Consider the following 21,669-nt stretch of genomic DNA (forward strand, 5'->3'; position numbering starts at 1 on the left):
TATTGTTCTAGTACTTGTTCTTGTTTTAGTACTTGTTTTTGTTCCAGTATTTGTTTTTGTTTTAGTAATTGGTGTTGTAATGTTAGATGTTTGTGTTTGTTGTTCAAGTGTCATCTTCTATTTGGAATAAAAAGTAAACTTTAATTTAAAATGATTTTGGTACACAGATTTATGAAAGTGAAAACTAAGTTGTGGAACTAGATCCACGATATGGACATTTGTTCTTATTATGCCCTAGTTGTCTACATATGCTACACTTCCTCTGCATTTTCTCTGCGACGTCTATTTCAGTTCTAATGCGCCTGCTATTTGGGCGACCACTTTTATTCCGCCGCATCGATTCGTTGTGCCAAACAATTTCCCCGTCATACTCTGGCCAATACGCCTCCAATGCTACCACCGGAAAGGGATTGTCGTATACATTGAGCAATGTTGCAACTTTGTAGATTGGAGACACTAGCGATAATGCATCGAAGTGGCTGTGTGAACACGCTGCAATGACATGGGAACAAGGCATACGATAGGCCTGAAATTGACCACAGTCGCACCAACGGTCTGGTATTAGGACCCTATACTCTTGTCTGGGCAGCCCTTGGTTGTGGTCAATTGTTTCCTTGACACTAAAAGTGTGGCCATGGCGGTCGAATTCCGTAACCCGATGGCTGCTGGCTTTGGCAGATTCCTGCCTCATAAACTTCATGCAGGCATCACTATATACTTGACTCGTCTGCAACACTTCATTCCAGCGCCTGCCTCTTGTTACGAACAACGTTGCCATCCGAAAATAGGTCGCACTCACCAATGCGGTTACCGGGAGGTTACGTATGCCCTTAAACACGCCGTTCATTGATTCCACAAGATTTGTTGTCATGTGGCCCCACCTCACCCCATCGTCGTATGATCTAGTCCACTTCGCTCTGTCGATATTATCGATCCACCTCCCTGCATCAGAATTTGCCAACACTATTTCCCGGCGATAGTATTGGAATCCAGGTTGGTTTAATGCATACCCCGCGTTTATCAAATTTGCTTCAAGAAGTTATCCTTGAACTCCCGCATAAAATTTTGAGCAATATGCCTGATGCAGTAGACATGGGTAGACGGGGGGTCATGCCAACCATTTGCTGGATTATTGTATGCACTGTCTATTGAAGCGTGCCTGTCAGAAATCACGCAGATGCCAGCTTGTGGAGTCACGTGCGTTCGAAGATTCTTAAGGAAGAAACTCCAAGCAGCAGCCGTTTCTCCTTCCACCAATGCAAAGGCTATTGGGAAAATATTTGAATTGCCATCTTGTGCGACCGCCATCAGTAACGATCCTTTGTATTTCCCATACAGCCAAGTTCCATCGACTTGAACAAGTGGTTTGCAGAATGTGAACCCGATGATGCAGGGACGGAATGCCCAGAAAAGTCTATGGAAAATTCCATTACCTTCTAGACGAGTTCCGTCAGGGGATTGTGCAGGCAAGGTCTCCATTATAGTAACCGTCCCAGGTGAATACAATCGTAGTGCAGCCAGGTAGCGTGGTAGTTGTTTGTATGATTCCTCCCAGTTACCGTACACCAGTTCAATTGCCTTGGTTTTCGCTAACCAAGCCTTTCTGTATGACGGTGTATATTTGAAAACAGCCACACAATGGGAGATAATTGTTTTGACCTTCAGTGACGGGTCAGCCTCAACTAGAGGTAATATGGAATGGCAGATCATGTCATGGCTAAGTTTGCGATGATCCTGTGCCATGTTGGTGTTGACGCAAATGTGAGCTTGAGATATGGACCCTATCACCCATGCATTATGCTTCTTCTTGTACGATGCCATCAACCTATATCCACACTCCGGATTTTTGCATACAATAACGTATCTTTCCGGATTTGATTTGATAACATCGTAGTCAACACAATTTTTCAAGTGCCAGTTCTTTATTGCTAACAGACACTCTTCCTTGGTCCGAAATTGGTCACCCTTCTTTAAGTCCTCATCAGACCTCATATATGGGTTGTAGAACATATCTGATGAGGGCTCATCCTCGCCCAAGTTAAGTGTTGTGAAGTGCGCAGGAGGTGAGTAGCGTTGCGCTATAGGTATTTGAGCTTGGTCTTCGTCTTCAGAATGACGGTTCACCAAGTCATCAACCACGTCTTCAGCATCATCAACCACATCGTCTTCAACGTGGTGCTCAGCATCTTGTTCGTCATCAATCACAGGATCAATAACCTGTGATTGAATATTCTGAGTTGGTTGAGGTTGTTCCAACACAATGTACAACACTATGTATTTGTAACCAGAGTACTCATGGTTACGAAGCATGTATTGTGTCTCCATGTCATTTTGAATCAATGACTTATAAAACTTGACAGAGTTGTTTTCTGAAAAAAAAGGTTGTTGATAAAAAATTTGGGACACGGGTTGTCTTAGTTTGGACTCAATCTTCCTCTTCAGATAAGAGAAGTCAGCTCCTCTTTTTAGACAAAAACGAGTGCATTCGGTGTTTCTAAATAGGAAGCCAGACATATCACATTCATAAGTCTCACCATTGACGTGAGCTTTGATTTTGTATTGTGATGAAGATGCCATGTTTTGTGAAGACATTGTGAAGGTTTTGTGAAGGTTTTGTGAAGGTTTTGTGAAGGTTTTGTGAAGATATTGTCAAGGTTTTGTGAAGATTGCTGTGAAGATATTGTGAATACCTTTGCGAAAATGTGTGTGAATATTTATACTGCAAGAATCTTACTGCCTATCCATCAAGCCTGAACTTAGTCTCAGAGATTCCCATGCATGCCTGTTCCCCATCAAGTCTTCACCACCAAGTCTGGCAGATTCCCACGCATGCCTTACACGTGTCACACCCTTGAATGCAACACTCCCACCTAGTCTGTACTAATGCATGCCAACCTATCCACCTAGCCTGAACTTAGTCTCAGAGATTCCCATGCATGCCTGTTCCCCATCAAGTCTTCACCACCAAGTCTGGCAGATTCCCACGCATGCCTTACACGTGTCACACCCTTGAATGCAACACTCCCACCTAGTCTGTACTAATGCATGCCAACCTATCCACCTAGCCTGAACTTAGTCTCAGAGATTCCCATGCATGCCTGTTCTCCATCAAGTCTTCACCACCAAGTCTGGCAGATTCCCAGGCATGCCTTACACGTGTCACACCCTTGAATGCAATACTCCCACCTAGTATATACTAATGCATGCCAACCTATCCACCTAGCCTGAACTTAGTCTCAGAGATTCCCATGCATGCCTGTTCCCCATCAAGTCTTCACCACCAAGTTAGGCAGATTCCCACGCATGCCAACCTATCCACCTATCCATATTTCCCCCCATTTTGATGAGGACAATGCATCTCTCAAGGGGGTGGTAAATAAAAAATGTTGGATAAATATTTGGAGTGATTAAACTCCCCTCACTGATAAAGAGATTATGCTTTACTCCCCCCTAAGAGTTTACTTATGCCCTTTTGGCATAATAAAAAATGTGATAAAAAAAGCGCAAGCACATAGATCACCATAAAATGACATGCCTTCCCATGCATGCCTTCCACGTGTCACACCTTTGCATCATCAGATTCCACCAAGTCTTCCCCAAGACAAGACAACTCCCACCTAGTCTGCACCTATGCATGCCAACACTGCCACCTAGTCTGCACCTATTCTGCAAGATTCCCACGCATGCCTTACACTTGTCACGTTTCTGCATCATCAGATTCCACCAAGTCTTCCCCAAGACAAGACAACTCCCACCTAGTCTGCACCAATGCATGCCAACACTGCCACCTAGTCTGCACCTATTCTGCAAGATTCCCACGCATGCCTTACACTTGTCACATTTTTGCATCATCAGATTCCACCAATGCATGCCAACACTACCACGCATGCCTTACACTTGTCACATTTTTGCATATTCAGTCTACTTGAAAACGAGTATAAATAGAGGGTCATTCTTGCAAGTTTTCATCAACCACTAACACTTTTATTCAGAGAACTCAGGCGAAACTTCTCATCCACCAAGCTTCTTCCTACATTGCAGTCATGTCGCTTCTTACCATGGGCCAAGAACACAGAGGAACTAGGGCAAACATTGCCTCATTCGTAAGTTTTTCTTGAACGTTGCCTCTTTCGTATGTTTGTAATTAGTTTTTTAAAAGTCCAATATAATGATTTTTTATATTGTTTGTTTTTAAAGGATCCCAAGAAATTTCGTCAACGTTCACACCCAATGCCTTATCCAGACCCATGGTGCGTACCTTACATAGAGCGTGCGGGTTTCGGTCATGTAATGCATGTCGTAAATGCCACCATTGATGCCAAATTCATTTTGGCTCTGTGTGAACGTTGGAGACCTGAGACACACACTTTTCACCTACCAACTGGTGAATGTACCGTCACATTAGAGGACGTGTACATGCTTTTAGGTCTTAGAATAGATGGTAAGCCTGTGACCGGAAATGTTCAACAGCCTAACCAAATATGTGTTCAAATGTTGGGGGTAGATCTGGTCGAGGGTGAGGGGTCTGCCAAAGCAAGGGGTCAGGGTATTAAATTATCTAGCCTACAATTGTACCACGACTCCATAACTTTGACTGAGGAATCCTCCGAACAAGAAAAAGTCATAAAAACCCGGGTTTACATTATGCTATTGTTTGGGAACTTGCTATTTCCCGAAGGGACGGGAAATAGCATAAATTTTATGTACTTGAGTTTGCTCGGGGACATTGATAGAATAAGCACATATAGTTGGGGTTCTGCAGTATTAGCATTCCTATATAGCTCTTTGTGTAAAAATGCACAAAATGAGCACTGTACATTTTCTGGATGTGCTTTTTTGCTCCAAACATGGGGGTGGTGGAGATTGCCGAGGCTAGCCCCAGAAAATCCTAATGACTACTCCTTCCCCTACGCAACTAGGTAAATTTATGATCTTATTTCATTTTGTATATTTATTCTATAAATATTTGTAACTAATATTATTTATCTTTTTTTGTTTAGGTTCATTACAACCGGACTGGATTACAGTCTTACCCCCAAAAATAAAATTATATTTTATCGTCAACTGTTGGATCGTCTCCGAGCACAGGATGTATTACCACTAAATCACTCAGCTTCTAACTGATTTATTAATGTCATGCATTCTCGATAAATAACATATTTACTTTTTTCTTTGCAGTTTATTTGGAGGCCATATTTGGGATTGGAACATCAACCCAACCCCGAAGATGCAGCTGTTTGGACAGCAAAAACGGCCATAATGCGGTTCACCACTGTGGAGATGCACCAAAGTGACCGTGTCAAGCTTCAATTCGGAATGCATCAAGAAATCCCAGGCCCCCCAATGTCTATGGAACCTTGGCATCTAAAAAAAGTCAGCCACCAGTGGTATGCCCAAAATTGGAAGGAATTTGCTAAGGAGTTTCGTAAAATGTGGAAAGACCGTGCCCACTATGTTCTACAATTTCCGGTGGCGCCCAACGAAATGAAGCCGACAAGGGAATATGTGGATTGGTATAGAGCAAATACCAATCCAGAAATGATTGTGTCTGACCCGTTCTATTTGGACGATCCCCGGATGCAACAACCATATTTCCAACAACAACAACCACCACAGTATTCCCAACAACAACAACCACCACAGTATTCCCAACAACAACAACCACCACCTTATTACCAACAACAACCACCACCACCATTTTACCAACAACAACCACCACCACCTTATTACCAACAACAACCACCACCACCATATTACCAACAACAACCACCACAACACATGTCCACCCCCCAACCAAATCAACAATACATACCACAAACTCAATCCCAATACCATGAAGACTACCAACAACAAACTCAACATTCCCACCACCATCCACAGTCCCAACACCTACCACAATATCAATCCCCCCACTTCCACCAATCCCAACACTTCCAACACGACAATTTCCCAAGCTCTTCCAGTCCTCCACCTAGCCCCGACACGGGTATACAAGAGGACTACCAACAGGACTACTACACACCACAACAAACATTGCACTTTGGCCAACCCGATTCAACCCTAAACTACCAAAGACCACAATTCGAGGGCGCACCCAGCAGTAGTCAGTTTGTCCCACCGAGACAAAGCTTCGAGGGCGCAGAGGGGACCCGTCTTTCCTACAGCACTGAAGGGACTTTGACCCAACCACAACGGCAAGCGGCAAGGGGGCGCGTTAGGGCAAGGGGTGGTAATAGGGAAGCACCACCACCACGTGAACCGTCTAGGCGAGTAACTAGACCTCCCCCGTGCGGATCGTACCAGGGACCGCATCATATGTGATTAATCATATCTTTGTAATATTTGTCTTGTCTATTATTTAAATAAAAATATTTTCTGTTTATTATCTTTATATCTTTATCTTTATCTTTAAAAATATTGTCTATCATATCTTTATACGTATATAAATTAATTTTTTTTCCAAAAATTTACAAATAATATTAATTACTTATAAATTATATTAATATATATATATATATATATATATATATATATATATATATATATATAAAAATAATATATATATATATATATAAATTAATATATATATATATATATCTTGTAAAAATATTTATTTATATATATGTCTTAACATAAATTAATATAATTAATAAAAAATATAAATTTAAAAATAACATTTAAAAAAAAAAATAACATTTAAAAAAAAAAAAAAAAATAGGAATGGGCATAGGCGCCACTCCTAGTGGCGACTTGCCCTACCCATTAAGGGTAGGCGCCAACTAGGGTGGCGCCTAAGTGTAAAAAATGGCCAAAATTGGCCATTTGTGTAATTATTTTGAAAAATTGTATATTTTTGAAATTTTTTTTAAATTTTTGGATATTTTAAAAAAAAATTCGCACATGTCATTATCAACATAATATATATTTTATTTAAATCAATAATTATCTTAATTTAAAAAAATAAAATTTTTATTTTTAAATATTAAATATTACTTTTTCTTTTATCTCACATATCCATTTTTTATATTTTAATACAATTGATTTTATATAATAATTATTCATTTTAAAATTAATAATTAATTTTAAATTTAGATATATATCTAAATATATTATAAGTTTAATAGTGATGAAATAACGGTGTAAAAAATATTACACTTTTATCTAATAATTTACACGGTCATCCAATAAGAATATGTCATTTTTCCATGATATTAAAGTATTTTAAATTTTTTAATCTAATTTACCACGATGCATTATCGTTATTGATTCACAATATAAAATAAAATTACACTGCTTTTCTCATATATTATAATATATTATATATGGTATCATATAAATTTAACTAGTTTGTAACCAAAATGTTAGAACTGCATGGAAAATGAGAAATACCATACACGTGTACGGTAATTATGAATGAGTAGGCGTGCATTGATGAAATGTCAATCATGTACAAAGACGTATTCAATTATATGAGTGGACACATCACAATACAATTATATATAGGACCCAACATGAAGGGCAATTTGGTCTTTGTACTCATAAAGCTATATGGTATATACACCGTCTAGATCTATACCATTTTCATATAATCCCGCGATTTTCAGTTTCAGCTTCAGTTTCATTTTCAGTTTCATTTTCCTTTCTGAGAAAAACAGTAAGGTAAATTCAGTTATTCCCTTTTTATAATGATTATAACTCATTTCTTTTTTTAGTTATTCCTTTATCTCATTTCTGTAACATAGTGGTGGCATGGAGGATGGGAATTATGCAAGTGGATTATGGAGAACGAAATCGGAGCAACTGGAATCAGTGGCGGAAGATTTGAACTCGACTCCGGGATCGAGCGAGTCGATAAGAGTGGCGGACGGTGGCAGCGGGAGTCTTACAAGGAAGTCGAGGAGAGCGTCGCCGGGAGGAAGAAACACACACATAAGGAAGGCGAGGAGCGTTCAAACGTCTTTGAAAGTTGAGTTGGATGAGGTTAATAGTGGTGCCGCTCTTAGCAGAGCTTCGAGTTTGGGACTCTCGTTCTCTTTTACTGGTTTTTCTGTTCCTCTTGATGAAATCAGTAGCTCCAAACCATTCAGCGATGACGAAGATATACGTAAGTAAATTTTATGTGTGTAGTTTTTGTGCTATTTTATTTTATTTAGTAGTGTTTATGATGGTTGATATAGTAAAGAATTTAATTAAGAGGTGATTTAATGGCAAGTGAGTGTAAAATTTTGAGACCGAGTTAGATATGAAAGGCTTTTCAAGATGTTCACGAGTTTGATAGATTCCAATCACTTTCAAGAACAAAAGGTTATAAATAATATTGCTCTTTTCTTGTATGTGTGTGGCAATGTGCTAACCACAAAATATACCTTCATAGGTGGATTAAAGTTAACTACTATATTGGTATTGATTATGAGAAAGCAAAAGAAGACAAGTAAAACCTTTTGTTTTTATGAGAAAGCAATTGATAGTAGTATGTTAGCAGCATACATATATTATGTTGTGAACTTGTGATACATTTTGAGGTCTTCTTGCTGTCAAAATAAAATAAAATTGAAGTTTTCTTAATATAAATATGTTTAAAAAAATATAAAATAAAGATTATTATTATTTTTTCAAAATATATTAACAGTAATAATCACAATAAATTTTATTACAATCAGGAAGTTTTAGAGGGAAGGGAGTTGAATAATTTTATAAAAGATTAATTTTATCCTAGTTGGTGATGTCTTGTCAATTGTGTTGAGTTACGTGGAGGTATTCTAGTTGTGTCAAATCAAACCAACCACCTCTAACTACAAATCAAAACCCGTGATCAACGGTCCAAAAAACAAGTGACTCACAATGCTTCCTACAACCCAAACCACTCAAAACAGTGTTCTTTTCCTTACCATCCACTTGTATACATATGGTCCCCCACAACCATATAGTAACGTCGGTCTAATCAATTTATATTCCAATCATCACTTCATGCACGTTTCATGCATTTTTACTTCAACTCACAAGTATATTTTAACTACTATACTAATTTTAGTTACTATGCATGTTGCAGCTGAGGATATTGAAGCTGGAATCCATAAGCCAAAGTTTCAAACTGAACCTACTCTCCCAATATATCTAAAGGTAACACATAACAACTGTAATAAAATGTCATATACATAGTTCATCCACGCATGCACCTATCTAGGCTAGTACTAATTAATGTTCAAACCTTGAGTATAGTTTTGGATATTAAATTTTTCTACTTGTTTTAATCCAAATTTTTTTGATGCCTACCACAGGGCATCATCACATTGAAACTACTACTATAACATATTTTGCTGACAAACAAGGGTATGGATCGATGTATTATTAGCTAATTAGATTAGATGATACTATATTTTAGTGAATTGAGCTTATATATATGTAGAACTTTTGTGTTTTATTTGAACTATGCGCGCGTGACGGATGACACTAGATGAGTTACTTTGTTATTATTGTTGAACTTTGCAGTTCACGGATGTGACATACAAGGTAGTGCTCAAAGGCATGACAAAGAGTGTTGACAAAGATATCTTGAAAGGGATCACTGGTTGTGTAAATCCAGGAGAAGTTTTAGCGTTGATGGGTCCCTCGGGAAGTGGAAAAACATCTTTGTTGAATCTAATTGGAGCTAGGTCACATCAACCAACAATTGGTGGATCTATTACTTACAATGATCAACCATATTCCAAGTTCCTAAAAAGCAGGTAGGAAAAAAGTGCTTAATTAACACTTGCTTACTTCAGTTAGCTAGTATACTTACAATTGAAGAATGAATTTGGCAGGATTGGATTTGTGACACAAGATGATGTTTTGTTTCCTCACTTAACTGTCAAAGAAACATTGACATATGCAGCTCGTTTAAGGTTGCCGAAAACATTAACTAGAGAGCAGAAGGAAAAAAGAGCTTTAGATGTTATCTATGAGCTAGGCTTGGAGAGGTAAATTCATGTTTCCACTAGAGTCTCAATTATTCATCATCTTGTATGGAAGGAACTTACCCTCTTTGGTCCTATTTATAAGAAAAAAAATTGATTTTTAGATTCATTGAATAATTAATGTATCTGGTTTCAGGTGCCAAGACACTATGATAGGAGGTTCGTTTGTTCGAGGAGTATCTGGTGGAGAGAGGAAACGAGTTTGTATTGGCAATGAGATCATAATCAATCCTTCACTTTTGTTTCTTGATGAACCAACATCTGGTTTGGATTCTACAACTGCATTGAGAATAGTTCAAATGCTACATGACATAGCTGAGGTATTATTTCTTTTCACTCCGAGTATCTTTCATCTTCTCTTGAATCATCTTAACTTTTCGTTTTGGTTTGCGTTAGGCTGGTAAGACGATAGTGACAACAATCCACCAGCCATCAAGCAGACTATTTCACAAATTCGATAAGTTAATCCTTTTGGGAAAAGGGAACTTGCTTTTCTTTGGAAAAGCATCAGAAGCAATGGACTACTTCCAATTCATAGGGTGTTCTCCTCTCATTACCATGAACCCAGCAGAGTTTTTATTGGATCTTGCAAATGGAAACATGAGTGATATTTCTGTACCATCAGAGTTAGAGGATAAAGTTCATATCGAAAACGCAGAAGCTGAAACATCCAATGGGAAACCATCAGCCGCAGTTGTACAAGAGGTAAGTATATTCACAATATTCATTTTGAATGTTTTGAATATAGTTTTAGAAACTCTTTGAGAGGTGATTATGTATGAATTTTCATCAGTATCTAGTGGAGGCATATGAGACTAAAGTAGCAGAAACTGAGAAGAAGAAAATATTGGTTCCGATTCCTCTTGATGAAGAAATGAAGTCTAAGGTTTATTCACGTGATAGACAGTGGGGAGCAAGTTGGTTAGAGCAATACTCAATATTGTTTTCTAGAGGATTCAAAGAACGTAGACATGACTATTTCAGCTGGTTGAGAATCACACAAGTTCTATCCACTGCAGTCATTCTAGGATTACTCTGGTGGCAATCAGATGCTAGCAACCCAAAGGGTCTTCAAGACCAGGTAAAAACACTTTTCTACTAAAAAATAATCATTGATCAAATTTTACTTATCTCTCAGCCTCGACGATACCGAATAGTTTTGACAAAAAGACTTTGAATCTAGAACTTTTTTTATTGTAGGCAGGATTGCTTTTCTTTATAGCGGTGTTTTGGGGATTTTTTCCTGTGTTCACTGCAATATTCACATTTCCTCAAGAAAGAGCAATGCTGAATAAGGAAAGAGCAACAGATATGTACAGATTAAGTGCATACTTTTTGGCTAGAACAACAAGTGACCTTCCATTAGACCTTGTATTACCAGTACTCTTCCTGCTAGTTGTTTATTTCATGGCTGGTTTGAGACTCAGTGCAGGACCCTTTTTCCTTAGTATCCTTACTGTTTTTCTCTGCATTGTAGCAGCTCAGGTATGCCTTGTAGACTTGTAGTAGTAATTTTGAATATAGCTTTTCTCTGCATGGTGTTTAGTGCTAAGCTGTAATTACTGATGATGATTATAGGGACTCGGACTCGCTATCGGGGCGACACTAATGGACTTGAAAAGAGCAACAACTTTGGCTTCAGTCACTGTCATGACTTTCATGTTAGCTGGTGGTTTCTTTGTAAAGGTAAAAATTTGTTTAACTTAACCATTTTTGGTGTTACACTAATAATGGTATAGTTGAGTAATTAACATGTGGTACCAAATTTGACAGAATGTTCCTATATTTATATCTTGGATTCGGTATCTATCTTTCAACTACCACACATACAAGCTTTTGCTGAAGGTGCAATATGAACACATTACACCTAGCATAAATGGGATCAGAATTGACAGTGGTATGAATGAGGTTATTGCTTTGATAGCTATGGTATTTGGTTACCGTTTATTGGCCTATTTTTCTCTGAGGTGGATGAAAACTCAACCATAGCTAGCATATCAGTACTTGTGAAGAAGTGTGATATTGAATGACGGCTCATAATTATAATTATAATTATATCAGACATATAAGGAGGACTACCAAATGAAGTGCCAAAGCTTTGTTTGGATACATCTAATCTTGAGTATATTGTATTTCATTTGGCATGTTCTAATAACAAAAGCACGTTCAATGTTATCAGCTACCTACCACTGACTGCTACATCTGTATGAGATTCCATAGATAGAGTTTTATCATGTTGTTGGAGGGATGCTAAAGAATTTTAATGGGGAAAAACTAATTTCCATTCTATGTTTTTGCAATATGGTAAGCTAAATGTTCCATCACTTGAACACAAAAATGGAAAATCCTCAATCCATACTATTTATTTATCGGGGTCTTCCAGAAAACTCCATTTTCACCTTGTTAGGAAGGATCTTGTCTCCAGAAAAATCATTCATGAACATTAGATTATATATATGTGATCAAATTTTAAAATTTTATTCAACACTTCATCGATTTATTTCCTTCAAAATAACCATAATTTAATTTTATTCTACACATGTTTTAAACAAAAAAATTTTGCAACAAAAAGCATGCGCTAGACTAGTTTGTGTCTTCTCTCAAAATTGTACTTAGGCGTTAGTCAAAGTGGCGACTCCACCACCAATACGTTAGTCCAATTGACGTCAATATTGTAGGACAAATAGGAGGTGCCAATAGGTTATACCTATGAGTATTTCCATTTTTCATAAATAGGTATTTCATTCTCCACCATTTTCACACTTCTTCTTATTTTCTTAAGTTTTTCTAACATGATTATTAAAAGAAATGAGTATGCTTGTTATTCGATTCTCAAACTTCCGTTGAAGATGCATTTTTGGAACATCCAGAGTTTCGAGCAACTTGTGAGGAGTTTGATCTGTTGGTTAGACAAAGATATTAAAGATAATGAAAAAATCAAAAGAATTGATAGACTTGTTTCGGTCTTCTCAATTGTGAATGAAAATAAATAAGCACGACGTGCGTGGGAGTCACTTAAAATTGACATCGATGTTCGTGCTATGTTGTATAGACCATATGATATTGTTATGATGGTTGTAATATCTTAGATATGTTGCAGTGTTAAGTCTTTTTATTTGTTCTTTGTGTTGTTGTTTTATGCGTGTTTGTGTTCGTTTTGTTGAAACCGAAAGTTACATTCAATATTAAATTTCATGATTACCAAAAAAAATACATATCTAAGAGTGTGTACAATAATTATCTTGTGGAGTTTGTTCCAAGATTGGGAAAATATTTATGTGTGTGTCCGGGCTAACGACATATACCACCGGAAAACTATTGTTGTACATACTAAATACATTTACGACTATGTAAATGGTGAATAGATGCGTGGAAGCGTCCTGAAGATCATATGAACATGCCACACTGATACGTGGACAAGACATACATAAGACTTGAAACTTTCCGTATTCGCACGAACCTCTATTTTAGTTATACCCCAATAATATTCCTTTGGTATCCCCTCATTATGGTCCATTGTCCTATCTACACTGAAATCGTGTATATGATTGTCAAAACATGTAACCGCATGTGCGTTAGCTTTGACAATTTTCTCCTTCATAAATTTCATACAACTTTCACAAAACAACTGCCCCGATTCTAACAGTGAACTCCACTTTAAACCTCTAATTGCGAACCATGAACCTAACCTAAAATAGGTTGCTCTCACCAACGCGATTATGGGTAGGTTTTAATGCTTTTGTAAACAAAGTTCATTGGTTCCACAAGGTTTGTTGTCACATGACCCCATCGTTGACCATTTTCAAATGCCCTGGTCCACTTCTCCACTAGAATATTATAAATCCACCTTCATGCATCCGCATTTGACAATCTGATCTCTTCGTGGTAGTGTTGGAATGATGGTTGAGTTAACACATACCTTGGTTCACGACTTTTTCCCGAAGAGTCTTGTCTTTGATCTCTCGCATGAAGTTTTGTGCAATATGTCTAATGCAGTAGACATGCGTGGAAGGAGGATCTTGCCAACTATTATCAAGATTATTGTATGCACTCTTAATAAATGCATTTCTCTCTAAAATCAAACAGCGGTTGGGTTGCGAAGCAACATATATTCAGAAAGATATTACCGTTGGAAAGATATTACCTTCAACTAGAGTGAAGACAATTGGAAAGATATTACCGTTGCTATCTCGCAACCTACACCCAATAACCAACCCAACAACATTACCAAACCGCATACACCCAATAACATTACAAACCACATACACCCAAACCCGCAACTAATACATGTCGCACACTTAAACACAAAATCAAGAACATGACTCATACCATCTACAAGCATATGTCGCCACCACATCTTATTATAGTACCGATGAGGCATATGATACCACCACTTCCTACCATAACACCCAACAAACATACACCCAAACATCACACCACCAAAGCACCCAAATATCACACCACCAAAGCACTCAACCAACACATGCCTACCAAACACCATGACAACCATTGCTTTATTTCTAAAACAAATCAATGTCTCCATTCAATCGACCAATCCGTGCACCCGTAACCCAACTAACACAAAAAACTATGACGACATGGGTACCAAAATCGATTACGACAGTGCATCCCAACTAACTTGGGAAGAGATGCGAGTATTGATGGATGACACTGATATCCCAAGGAGCTCGCACCAAACACCTCAGGTGAATCTTGGGAGGTCTCAAAGGCGAAGAGCACCACATGGGTGTGGAATCGATGGTCGTTATGATTGAGCGGATCGTCAAAATACGTGTACAAAATTTTCCCGCATATAATTTTATTAAAATTAAATAAATATTACTATTTAGTTTTTTATTTCCCAATTTTTTTTATTATTCAATTATAAATTTAATTTAAAAAATAAAAGAAAATGGATATACATTTGCTCCAGACCAATTGGCGCATGCATATAAGATCCATAAATAGGCATCAATTGGTATGAAGCCCCTTCAAAAAGTCATAATATAGACACCAATTGATCTGATGCAAACTCTTTGTTGTGATTTTTTTTCAAACATGGATAGTTTGGTATATAATTGGAAAAAATTCTTATTTTAAAAATTAAATTGAAAAAAATGGTTATTTTAAAAAAAAATCCTTTATCTTATATTTTCCGTAAACATTTCCCTATATTTAATTATCGTGTTTGGTCACACAATCATTCTGATTTTCGACACCAATAACTTCATCATTGTTTCAATTTGTTTTTAAAACCATAATATGCTCTACCTATTAATATTATCAATAGTTATCACAAAGATTCTAGTCAACAAATAAATCTTAGAAAGTCCAAGATTATGTTTAGCAAAAACATTCTTATCTATAACAAAATCCTTTTCAACTTTTGAATCAACCTATAAATCATTAACATAATCAAATACCTATCTAGAGTTACATGCTCAAATTAATACATTCAAAACTCAAGCATTCAATTTTTTAAAAAGTTTCTCTTATGTTGACCGATCAACTCTAATCAATGTTATGGTTAGCAACTTCATGGTTGCAAAAAGGTACTAATTTTAAAATCCATTGTCTAAGTGGCAGTAGTTATGAATATCTAAAAATGATGGTGGTCTTAACTATGATGGCAGAACGGATCATCATATGAACTTAACCGGAACCAATCTCCATGCACATGAAAAAGAAAGTAACAATGAGAACAATGACATGCAAGATGAAGAAAAAAATCACGAATAAAAGAAAAAGGTTCACTGAAAGAGACTGTCAACCTCACACAAGACAAGCCACAACTTTAGATAAATGAAATATGGGATCTCAAGTAGATAACAAACCTAGAAAATAAAGCGACAATATGAAAAGTAATCAAAGCGATAACGAGGATAATAAAAATAAGTGGGACTATGGAGAAGGGATGACTTAAATTTGACATGGATCCAAACCTGAATGTGGAAGAGAGATGAGTAATCAATGAAGTGGTTCTAAATAATAAATGTTAGATGATGGTGGTGGCTACATAGGTTAAACATTGTCCTTGCCATACATTTTACGATTGATTACTGCTTGACTCAAATAATTTTCAAGTGTGACAACCATATTATCACAAACACCACCAATGGAGATGATGAAGGAACTCTAAAATTGGGTGGGGAGCTTTGGTTCAGATTATCAAAAGGAAGTTTATCCATATAAAAAAATGATTTTTTTCATGTAAAAAGTTCCGAAAATGTTATGCACCGCTAGAGGTGAAAATAGTTCAGACCGACTAATGGGGACTTACATCCTAACTTACATAGCTCAAGTCAATTTTTTTTTTAAATAGAAAATATCTAGACTTTTTTATAGACCTATTTACTTAAAAAGACTAGGCCTCAAACCATAAAAAAAAAATCTTTTAAGCTTTTCAGACTAACCTATTTAAATAAATATTGATAATTTTTTATTATCATTGTTATTTTTTGTTCTTTAAATTAATATATATATATATATATATATATATATATATATATATATATATATATATATATATATATATATATATATAACTTGATTATCTTGGAAAACTTATGAAAATAAGATGAAAATACCTTATGAATAATGTCATAAGTTGTTTTTATAAGTTATCTTAAACAAATAGTCTCACAACATTTATGCTAATAGGTAAGTTAAAATAATTCAATGCAAACAAACTTTTAGTTCATCGGTCTTATAGTTTGTTAGTCTATTTAAACATTATTTGATTTGCTTATTTACATATGTCTAAAATAAATAGGCTTTTATGTAGGTTAATAGGTTAACCAGGCATTCGAAAAGGCTAGACTTAAGCCTAAAAATAAGCCTATGACAAACTACTGACCGGATTTAGGCTTTAGTTTTTTTGGCAGGCCAGACTTAGGCTTGGTAAAGCCTAGCTCTGTCCAGCCTATTTCCACCCCTACGCACCATTTACACTACTATAAATAACACATCTAATTTCGATCGTGGAATGCATTTAACCTCAGCTACACATACAAGGTAACGAAAGGTGACATGAAAAATAACCACTTGTCACCTTGGTGTTTCTAAAATTGAGGTTAGAAATTAAAAGGTCTTGGGTTTGATCCCTATCAACTACATATTTTTAGGCTTAGGTAATAAGTTATTTATTTACCTCGATTTTAAATAATAACTGAGGGATAAAATCTCATTTTTTGTCTGTATCATTTTCACTGGCCTGCATAATTTTGCATGTATCATTTTTATTGGCCAGTATCATATCATTATAAATCTATTAACCAATTAATACCAGATTTATATTGTTTTAAATCTTAGTTTCACCTGCATGTATCATTTTTTACACAAAAATTATAAAATATGCGACACAGTTGGAATATATCATATCATTTAGACCAAGGTTAAAAATTTATATTGTTCTGATCATCAAGACAGAATGCATACATTTACATATTTGCACAAAACAAATTAAGGAAATCCACACATTTACAACTAAGAAAAAACTATTGTTTAAGAGAATCATAAAAAGATAAAAAGACTCTGACCCAACGTGATCAGATGTCATCCATATCTTTTTTTTAGTATGATATTTTGTTGTTAAACTCCTATAATTAGAATAAAAATTAAATTACGATAAGTTAACAACAACAACAACACTAGCTTAAGAAGATATGTATTAAGTTAATACCTTATGTTTTATCCATCCATTTGTAATGCCTGTGGAGACAATATAGAGCATATATCTCATATTTCATAACATAGTATCCACATGAATGGATGTCAGGTTATTTTCTCCACTACAAATGATTTTCATATATTTATATCACACGAATACACATAAATAATATAATGTCAAAAAGCACAAATAATATACTTACTTTTGGGGAAACATGGATTGACTTTTTACCAAGTACGCTATGTATGAGCGCATTATGTAACAGCCCATTTTTTTATAGTATTTAATTATTATACTATTATTATTATATTTTAATTTAATTATGTGGAGTGGTAATTAAATAATGGAATTAATTAATTAAATTGGTGTGCATCGTGAGTGGTTAATTATTGGAATTTAAATAGAGGTATTTAAATATTAGGTATTTTGGGCCTAGGGATTAAATTAGATGATTTAAGCCCAACTAGAATACCATTATAAATAGTAAGAGTGAAGGGAGTGAGAATCATAAATTCACTTGAGCACTGAAGGCAATAGAGAAAGAAGAGAGGGAACGTAAAGAGGAGTTAAGGTTTCCATCAGAGTTACAAGGTAAGGGGGGAAATCCTTATCATTGTGGGTTAGCATGATTGGGTCAATGGGTAGGAACATGTTTTAGGTTGAAATCCTTAATTGGCATGAATTGGAATTATTAGGTTTTGATAAATACCCTTGAATTGTGATGAATAAATTATGTTAAAACTGTGAAAGAATCTATATTTGGACGAGTCGTAATTTTCTGAACGTGTAGCTTTTTACGGAATCAAAATCGGAGGTCCGGAAGTCCTCCAACGGTGAATAATGCGGGTAATTCTGCATTTTGTTCGTTGTTAGCGCAGGAACAACTTTCTGTTTTGCGTTAACCGGTTAACCCAGGGCGTTAACCGGTTAACACTGTTATGATAATTAAAAAAATTAATTTCTGTCTTGCGTTAACCGGTTAACCTAGGGCGTTAACCGGTTAACACTGTTAAAAATTGCCAAGGAGCGCATTCTGTTTTGCGTTAACCGATTAACCCAGGGCGTTAACCGGTTAACACTGTTTGAAAAGTGAAAAATTGACATTTAAATATTGTGTACGTTTTGGAATGGAATTATGTGTATATATTTGATGATTGGCCTATATTGGTGAATAATATATTGCATGAATGTGTATGTATGCCATTATTGAATTGTGAAAGGTTTATGATTATGAATGTGTATATGTAACAATTGTGAGTTATGGTGATATGTGGGATGTTAAGACGGTATAGGAGGTCTTAATTGCATATGTGTTGGTATGTATGCATTCATTCATAGCATGGTCAAGCGGTGATCCTTTATTGGAAACAGACGTAGCAGACATTGATTCTTGATTGGAATCAGGCGTAGTATTAAGCGGTGATCCTTAATTGGAAACAGACGTAGCAGACGTTAATCCTTGATTGGGATTAGGCGTAGTATTAAGCGGTGATCCTTCATTGGAAACAGACGTAGGCTTTGGTCTTGTCCGAATCTAAAGCGTGGCTTGGATTCTAGATATTGAATCGGAAAGCGGTGAAACTTCGAGTTCACATTGAGGTACCACATGCATAGAGTCACATTGTCTTGCATTGAGTCGTCGGTAACTATGTGATTATTGAATACATGTATTGACGTGAGTATGATGTGCATTGAAATATGTGGAATGATTGTCTGTTAATATCTTTGATATAATTTTACCAAGTGTGATGAATTCTCGAATTGTGTTTTAATTCATTGTACCTTATTATGCTATTTCGTAATGATTTGGAATTCTCACCCTTTCTGTTTGAATGTTACCTTTACATGGGTATCGTGCAGATACTACAGAGTAGTATTGCTGGAGTAGGTGGACGGTAGCTCGCTCAAGATTAGCTGGAGAGTTTCCGTATTTAGTTTGAATTTGGTAATGAGTCAATGCTCTGGTCATGTAACACTGGGTAGATTAGTGGTATTGAACTCGTATTTTATTTTGACATGTTTTATGTCATTAATTGTTTTATTTTATTTGATCATGGTATGGGACATGGATCATCTTATGAAATACATGAGTATTCTTTATTTTCCGCTGCGAACGCATATGTTTGAATATTCATGATGATTGGGATGTGTTACTTTAAATTGGCCAGGTGTATTATTGGTTTTTGAAAAGTTTTAAGTTTCGAAAACGTCGATGTGACGCCCTTTTCTTATATGCGTGTTTATTTACTCTGTTTATATGCTAAATAATTTGGGTAGAAAAAGGGGTGTTACATTAGTGGTATCAGAGCATGGTCGACCAGTTGGTCAATAGTAGTAGGTTTTCCGTGGTATTTGATTTGTGTATCTGACACGATCGATACTGTTTGTTTGATGTTTCGGGTTGTTCAGGACAATGGTTGCAGGCAGGAATGACGATGCCATTGCTGAGGCGCTGAGGATGCTGGCGGAATCCATGGGTCAGATCCATCAAGCGAATGTTCATCAAGAGAATGTGAATGCCGGTAACCAAAAGGGAGATGATGATGAGTTCCGTGCTTTGGGGAGATTCCAGCGAAACAATCCTCCTATCTTTGAGGGTGAGCATGCACCTGAGAAAGCTCAAGCTTGGCTGAAAGCGATTGAGAAGATCTTCAGAGTCATGAACTGTACTGATGCTCAGAAAGTGCAGTTTGGTACCCATATGCTTGAGAAGGAAGCTGAAGATTGGTGGAATAACACTCTTCAGAGGTTTGAAGAAGACAGCATTGAAGTTACTTGGACTCTTTTCCGTGATACCTTCTTGGAGAATTATTTCCCGGAAGATTGTCGTGGGAAGAAAGAGGTGGAGTTCCTTGAATTGAAGCAAGGAAATGGTACCGTTGCTGATTATGCTGCTAGATTTCAGGAGCTTATCAAGTATTGTCCTCATTACAATACTGCTAATGCTGAGAGGTCTAAATGTTTGAAGTTTGTGAATGGCTTGAGACATGATATCAAGAAGGCCATTGGTTACCAACCGATTACTCGTTTCACAGAGTTGGTTAACAAAAGTCGGATTTATGATGAGGATAGTAGGGAGAGTGCTTCTGTCTACAAGAGTCCGAAGGGGAAAAACCAAGATCGGGGGAAACCATATGATGACAAGATGAGACAATCTAGTGTTGGCAAGAAGCCAAGTGAGGGAGTATCTTCTACTCCACTTAAGTGTTTCAAATGTGGTGTGGAAGGGCATCGTGCTACGGAGTGTAGTAGAGATTCTGGAAAGTGTTTCAATTGTGGCAGGATGGGTCACAGAACCAATCAGTGTAGATTTGGTTCGAACATAACTTGTTTCAACTATGGTGAGAAAGGTCACATTAGTACCAGATGTGATAAGCCGAAGAAGGAGCAAGTGAAGGGAAAGCTGTTTGCATTGTCTGGTGCGGAGACCACTACCGATGATAGACTAATCCAAGGTACGTGCTTTATTAATGGTACACCTTTGATTGCCATTATTGATACTGGTGCAACACATTCTTTCATTTCTTTGGATTGTGCTAAGAGGCTGAATCTCATATTATCTGATATGCGTAGAAGTATGATTATTGATACACCTGCTATGGGTTCTGTTTCTACTACCTATGTGTGTTTGAATTGTCCGTTGAGTATATTTGGTAGGGATTTTGGACTTGATTTAGTTTGTCTTCCGTTAGAGCAACTCGACGTAATTTTGGGTATGAATTGGTTAAAAGTTAATCGGGTGTGTATCAACTGTTTCGAGAAGACGGTTAGTTTTCCTGAGGTTGATGCTAAGGAAGATTGGTGTGTGTCTGCTAAGCAAGTTGATGAATCGGTGCAAGATGGCGCCGAGTTGTTTATGTTGTTGGCAACTTTGGATATTCGGGAGAAGAGGACGATCGAAGAACTGCCAATAGTTTGTGAATTTGCGGAGGTATTTCCGGAAGATGTAAGTGATTTACCGCCGGAACGAGAGGTCGAGTTTTCGATTGATTTAGTTCCTGGAACTAGTCCTGTATCAATGGCTCCCTATCGAATGTCCGCTTC

At 36.7% G+C, this 21,669-nt stretch overlaps 1 protein-coding gene across 1 annotated transcript; it reads left to right on the top strand.

Moving 5' to 3' along the window:
* Nucleotides 1-7,556: 7,556 nt before the first annotated feature.
* Nucleotides 7,557-12,243, top strand: LOC127125503 (ABC transporter G family member 22). The gene is made up of 11 exons (XM_051054292.1): nucleotides 7,557-7,659; nucleotides 7,743-8,104; nucleotides 9,050-9,120; nucleotides 9,490-9,725; nucleotides 9,804-9,959; nucleotides 10,093-10,276; nucleotides 10,353-10,661; nucleotides 10,750-11,037; nucleotides 11,157-11,441; nucleotides 11,535-11,642; nucleotides 11,730-12,243. Exons 2-11 carry the CDS (start codon nucleotides 7,750-7,752, stop codon nucleotides 11,943-11,945), a joined length of 2,208 nt encoding a protein of 735 aa, XP_050910249.1. The 5' UTR covers nucleotides 7,557-7,659; nucleotides 7,743-7,749; the 3' UTR covers nucleotides 11,946-12,243.
* The last annotated feature ends 9,426 nt before the right edge of the window (nucleotides 12,244-21,669 follow it).

Source organism: Lathyrus oleraceus, chromosome 3, assembly GCF_024323335.1.
Source record: "Lathyrus oleraceus cultivar Zhongwan6 chromosome 3, CAAS_Psat_ZW6_1.0, whole genome shotgun sequence".
Lineage (NCBI taxonomy): Eukaryota > Viridiplantae > Streptophyta > Magnoliopsida > Fabales > Fabaceae > Lathyrus > Lathyrus oleraceus.

Coding starts and splice junctions, on each gene's coding strand:
- LOC127125503 (XM_051054292.1), top strand. CDS start 7,750: ATGGAGGATGGGAATTATGCAAGTGGATTATGGAGAACGAAATCGGAG. Junction 9,726..9,803: donor TCCAAGTTCCTAAAAAGCAG/GTAGGAAAAAAG, acceptor TGAATTTGGCAG/GATTGGATTTGTGACACAAG. Junction 11,038..11,156: donor CAAAGGGTCTTCAAGACCAG/GTAAAAACACTT, acceptor TTTTTATTGTAG/GCAGGATTGCTTTTCTTTAT.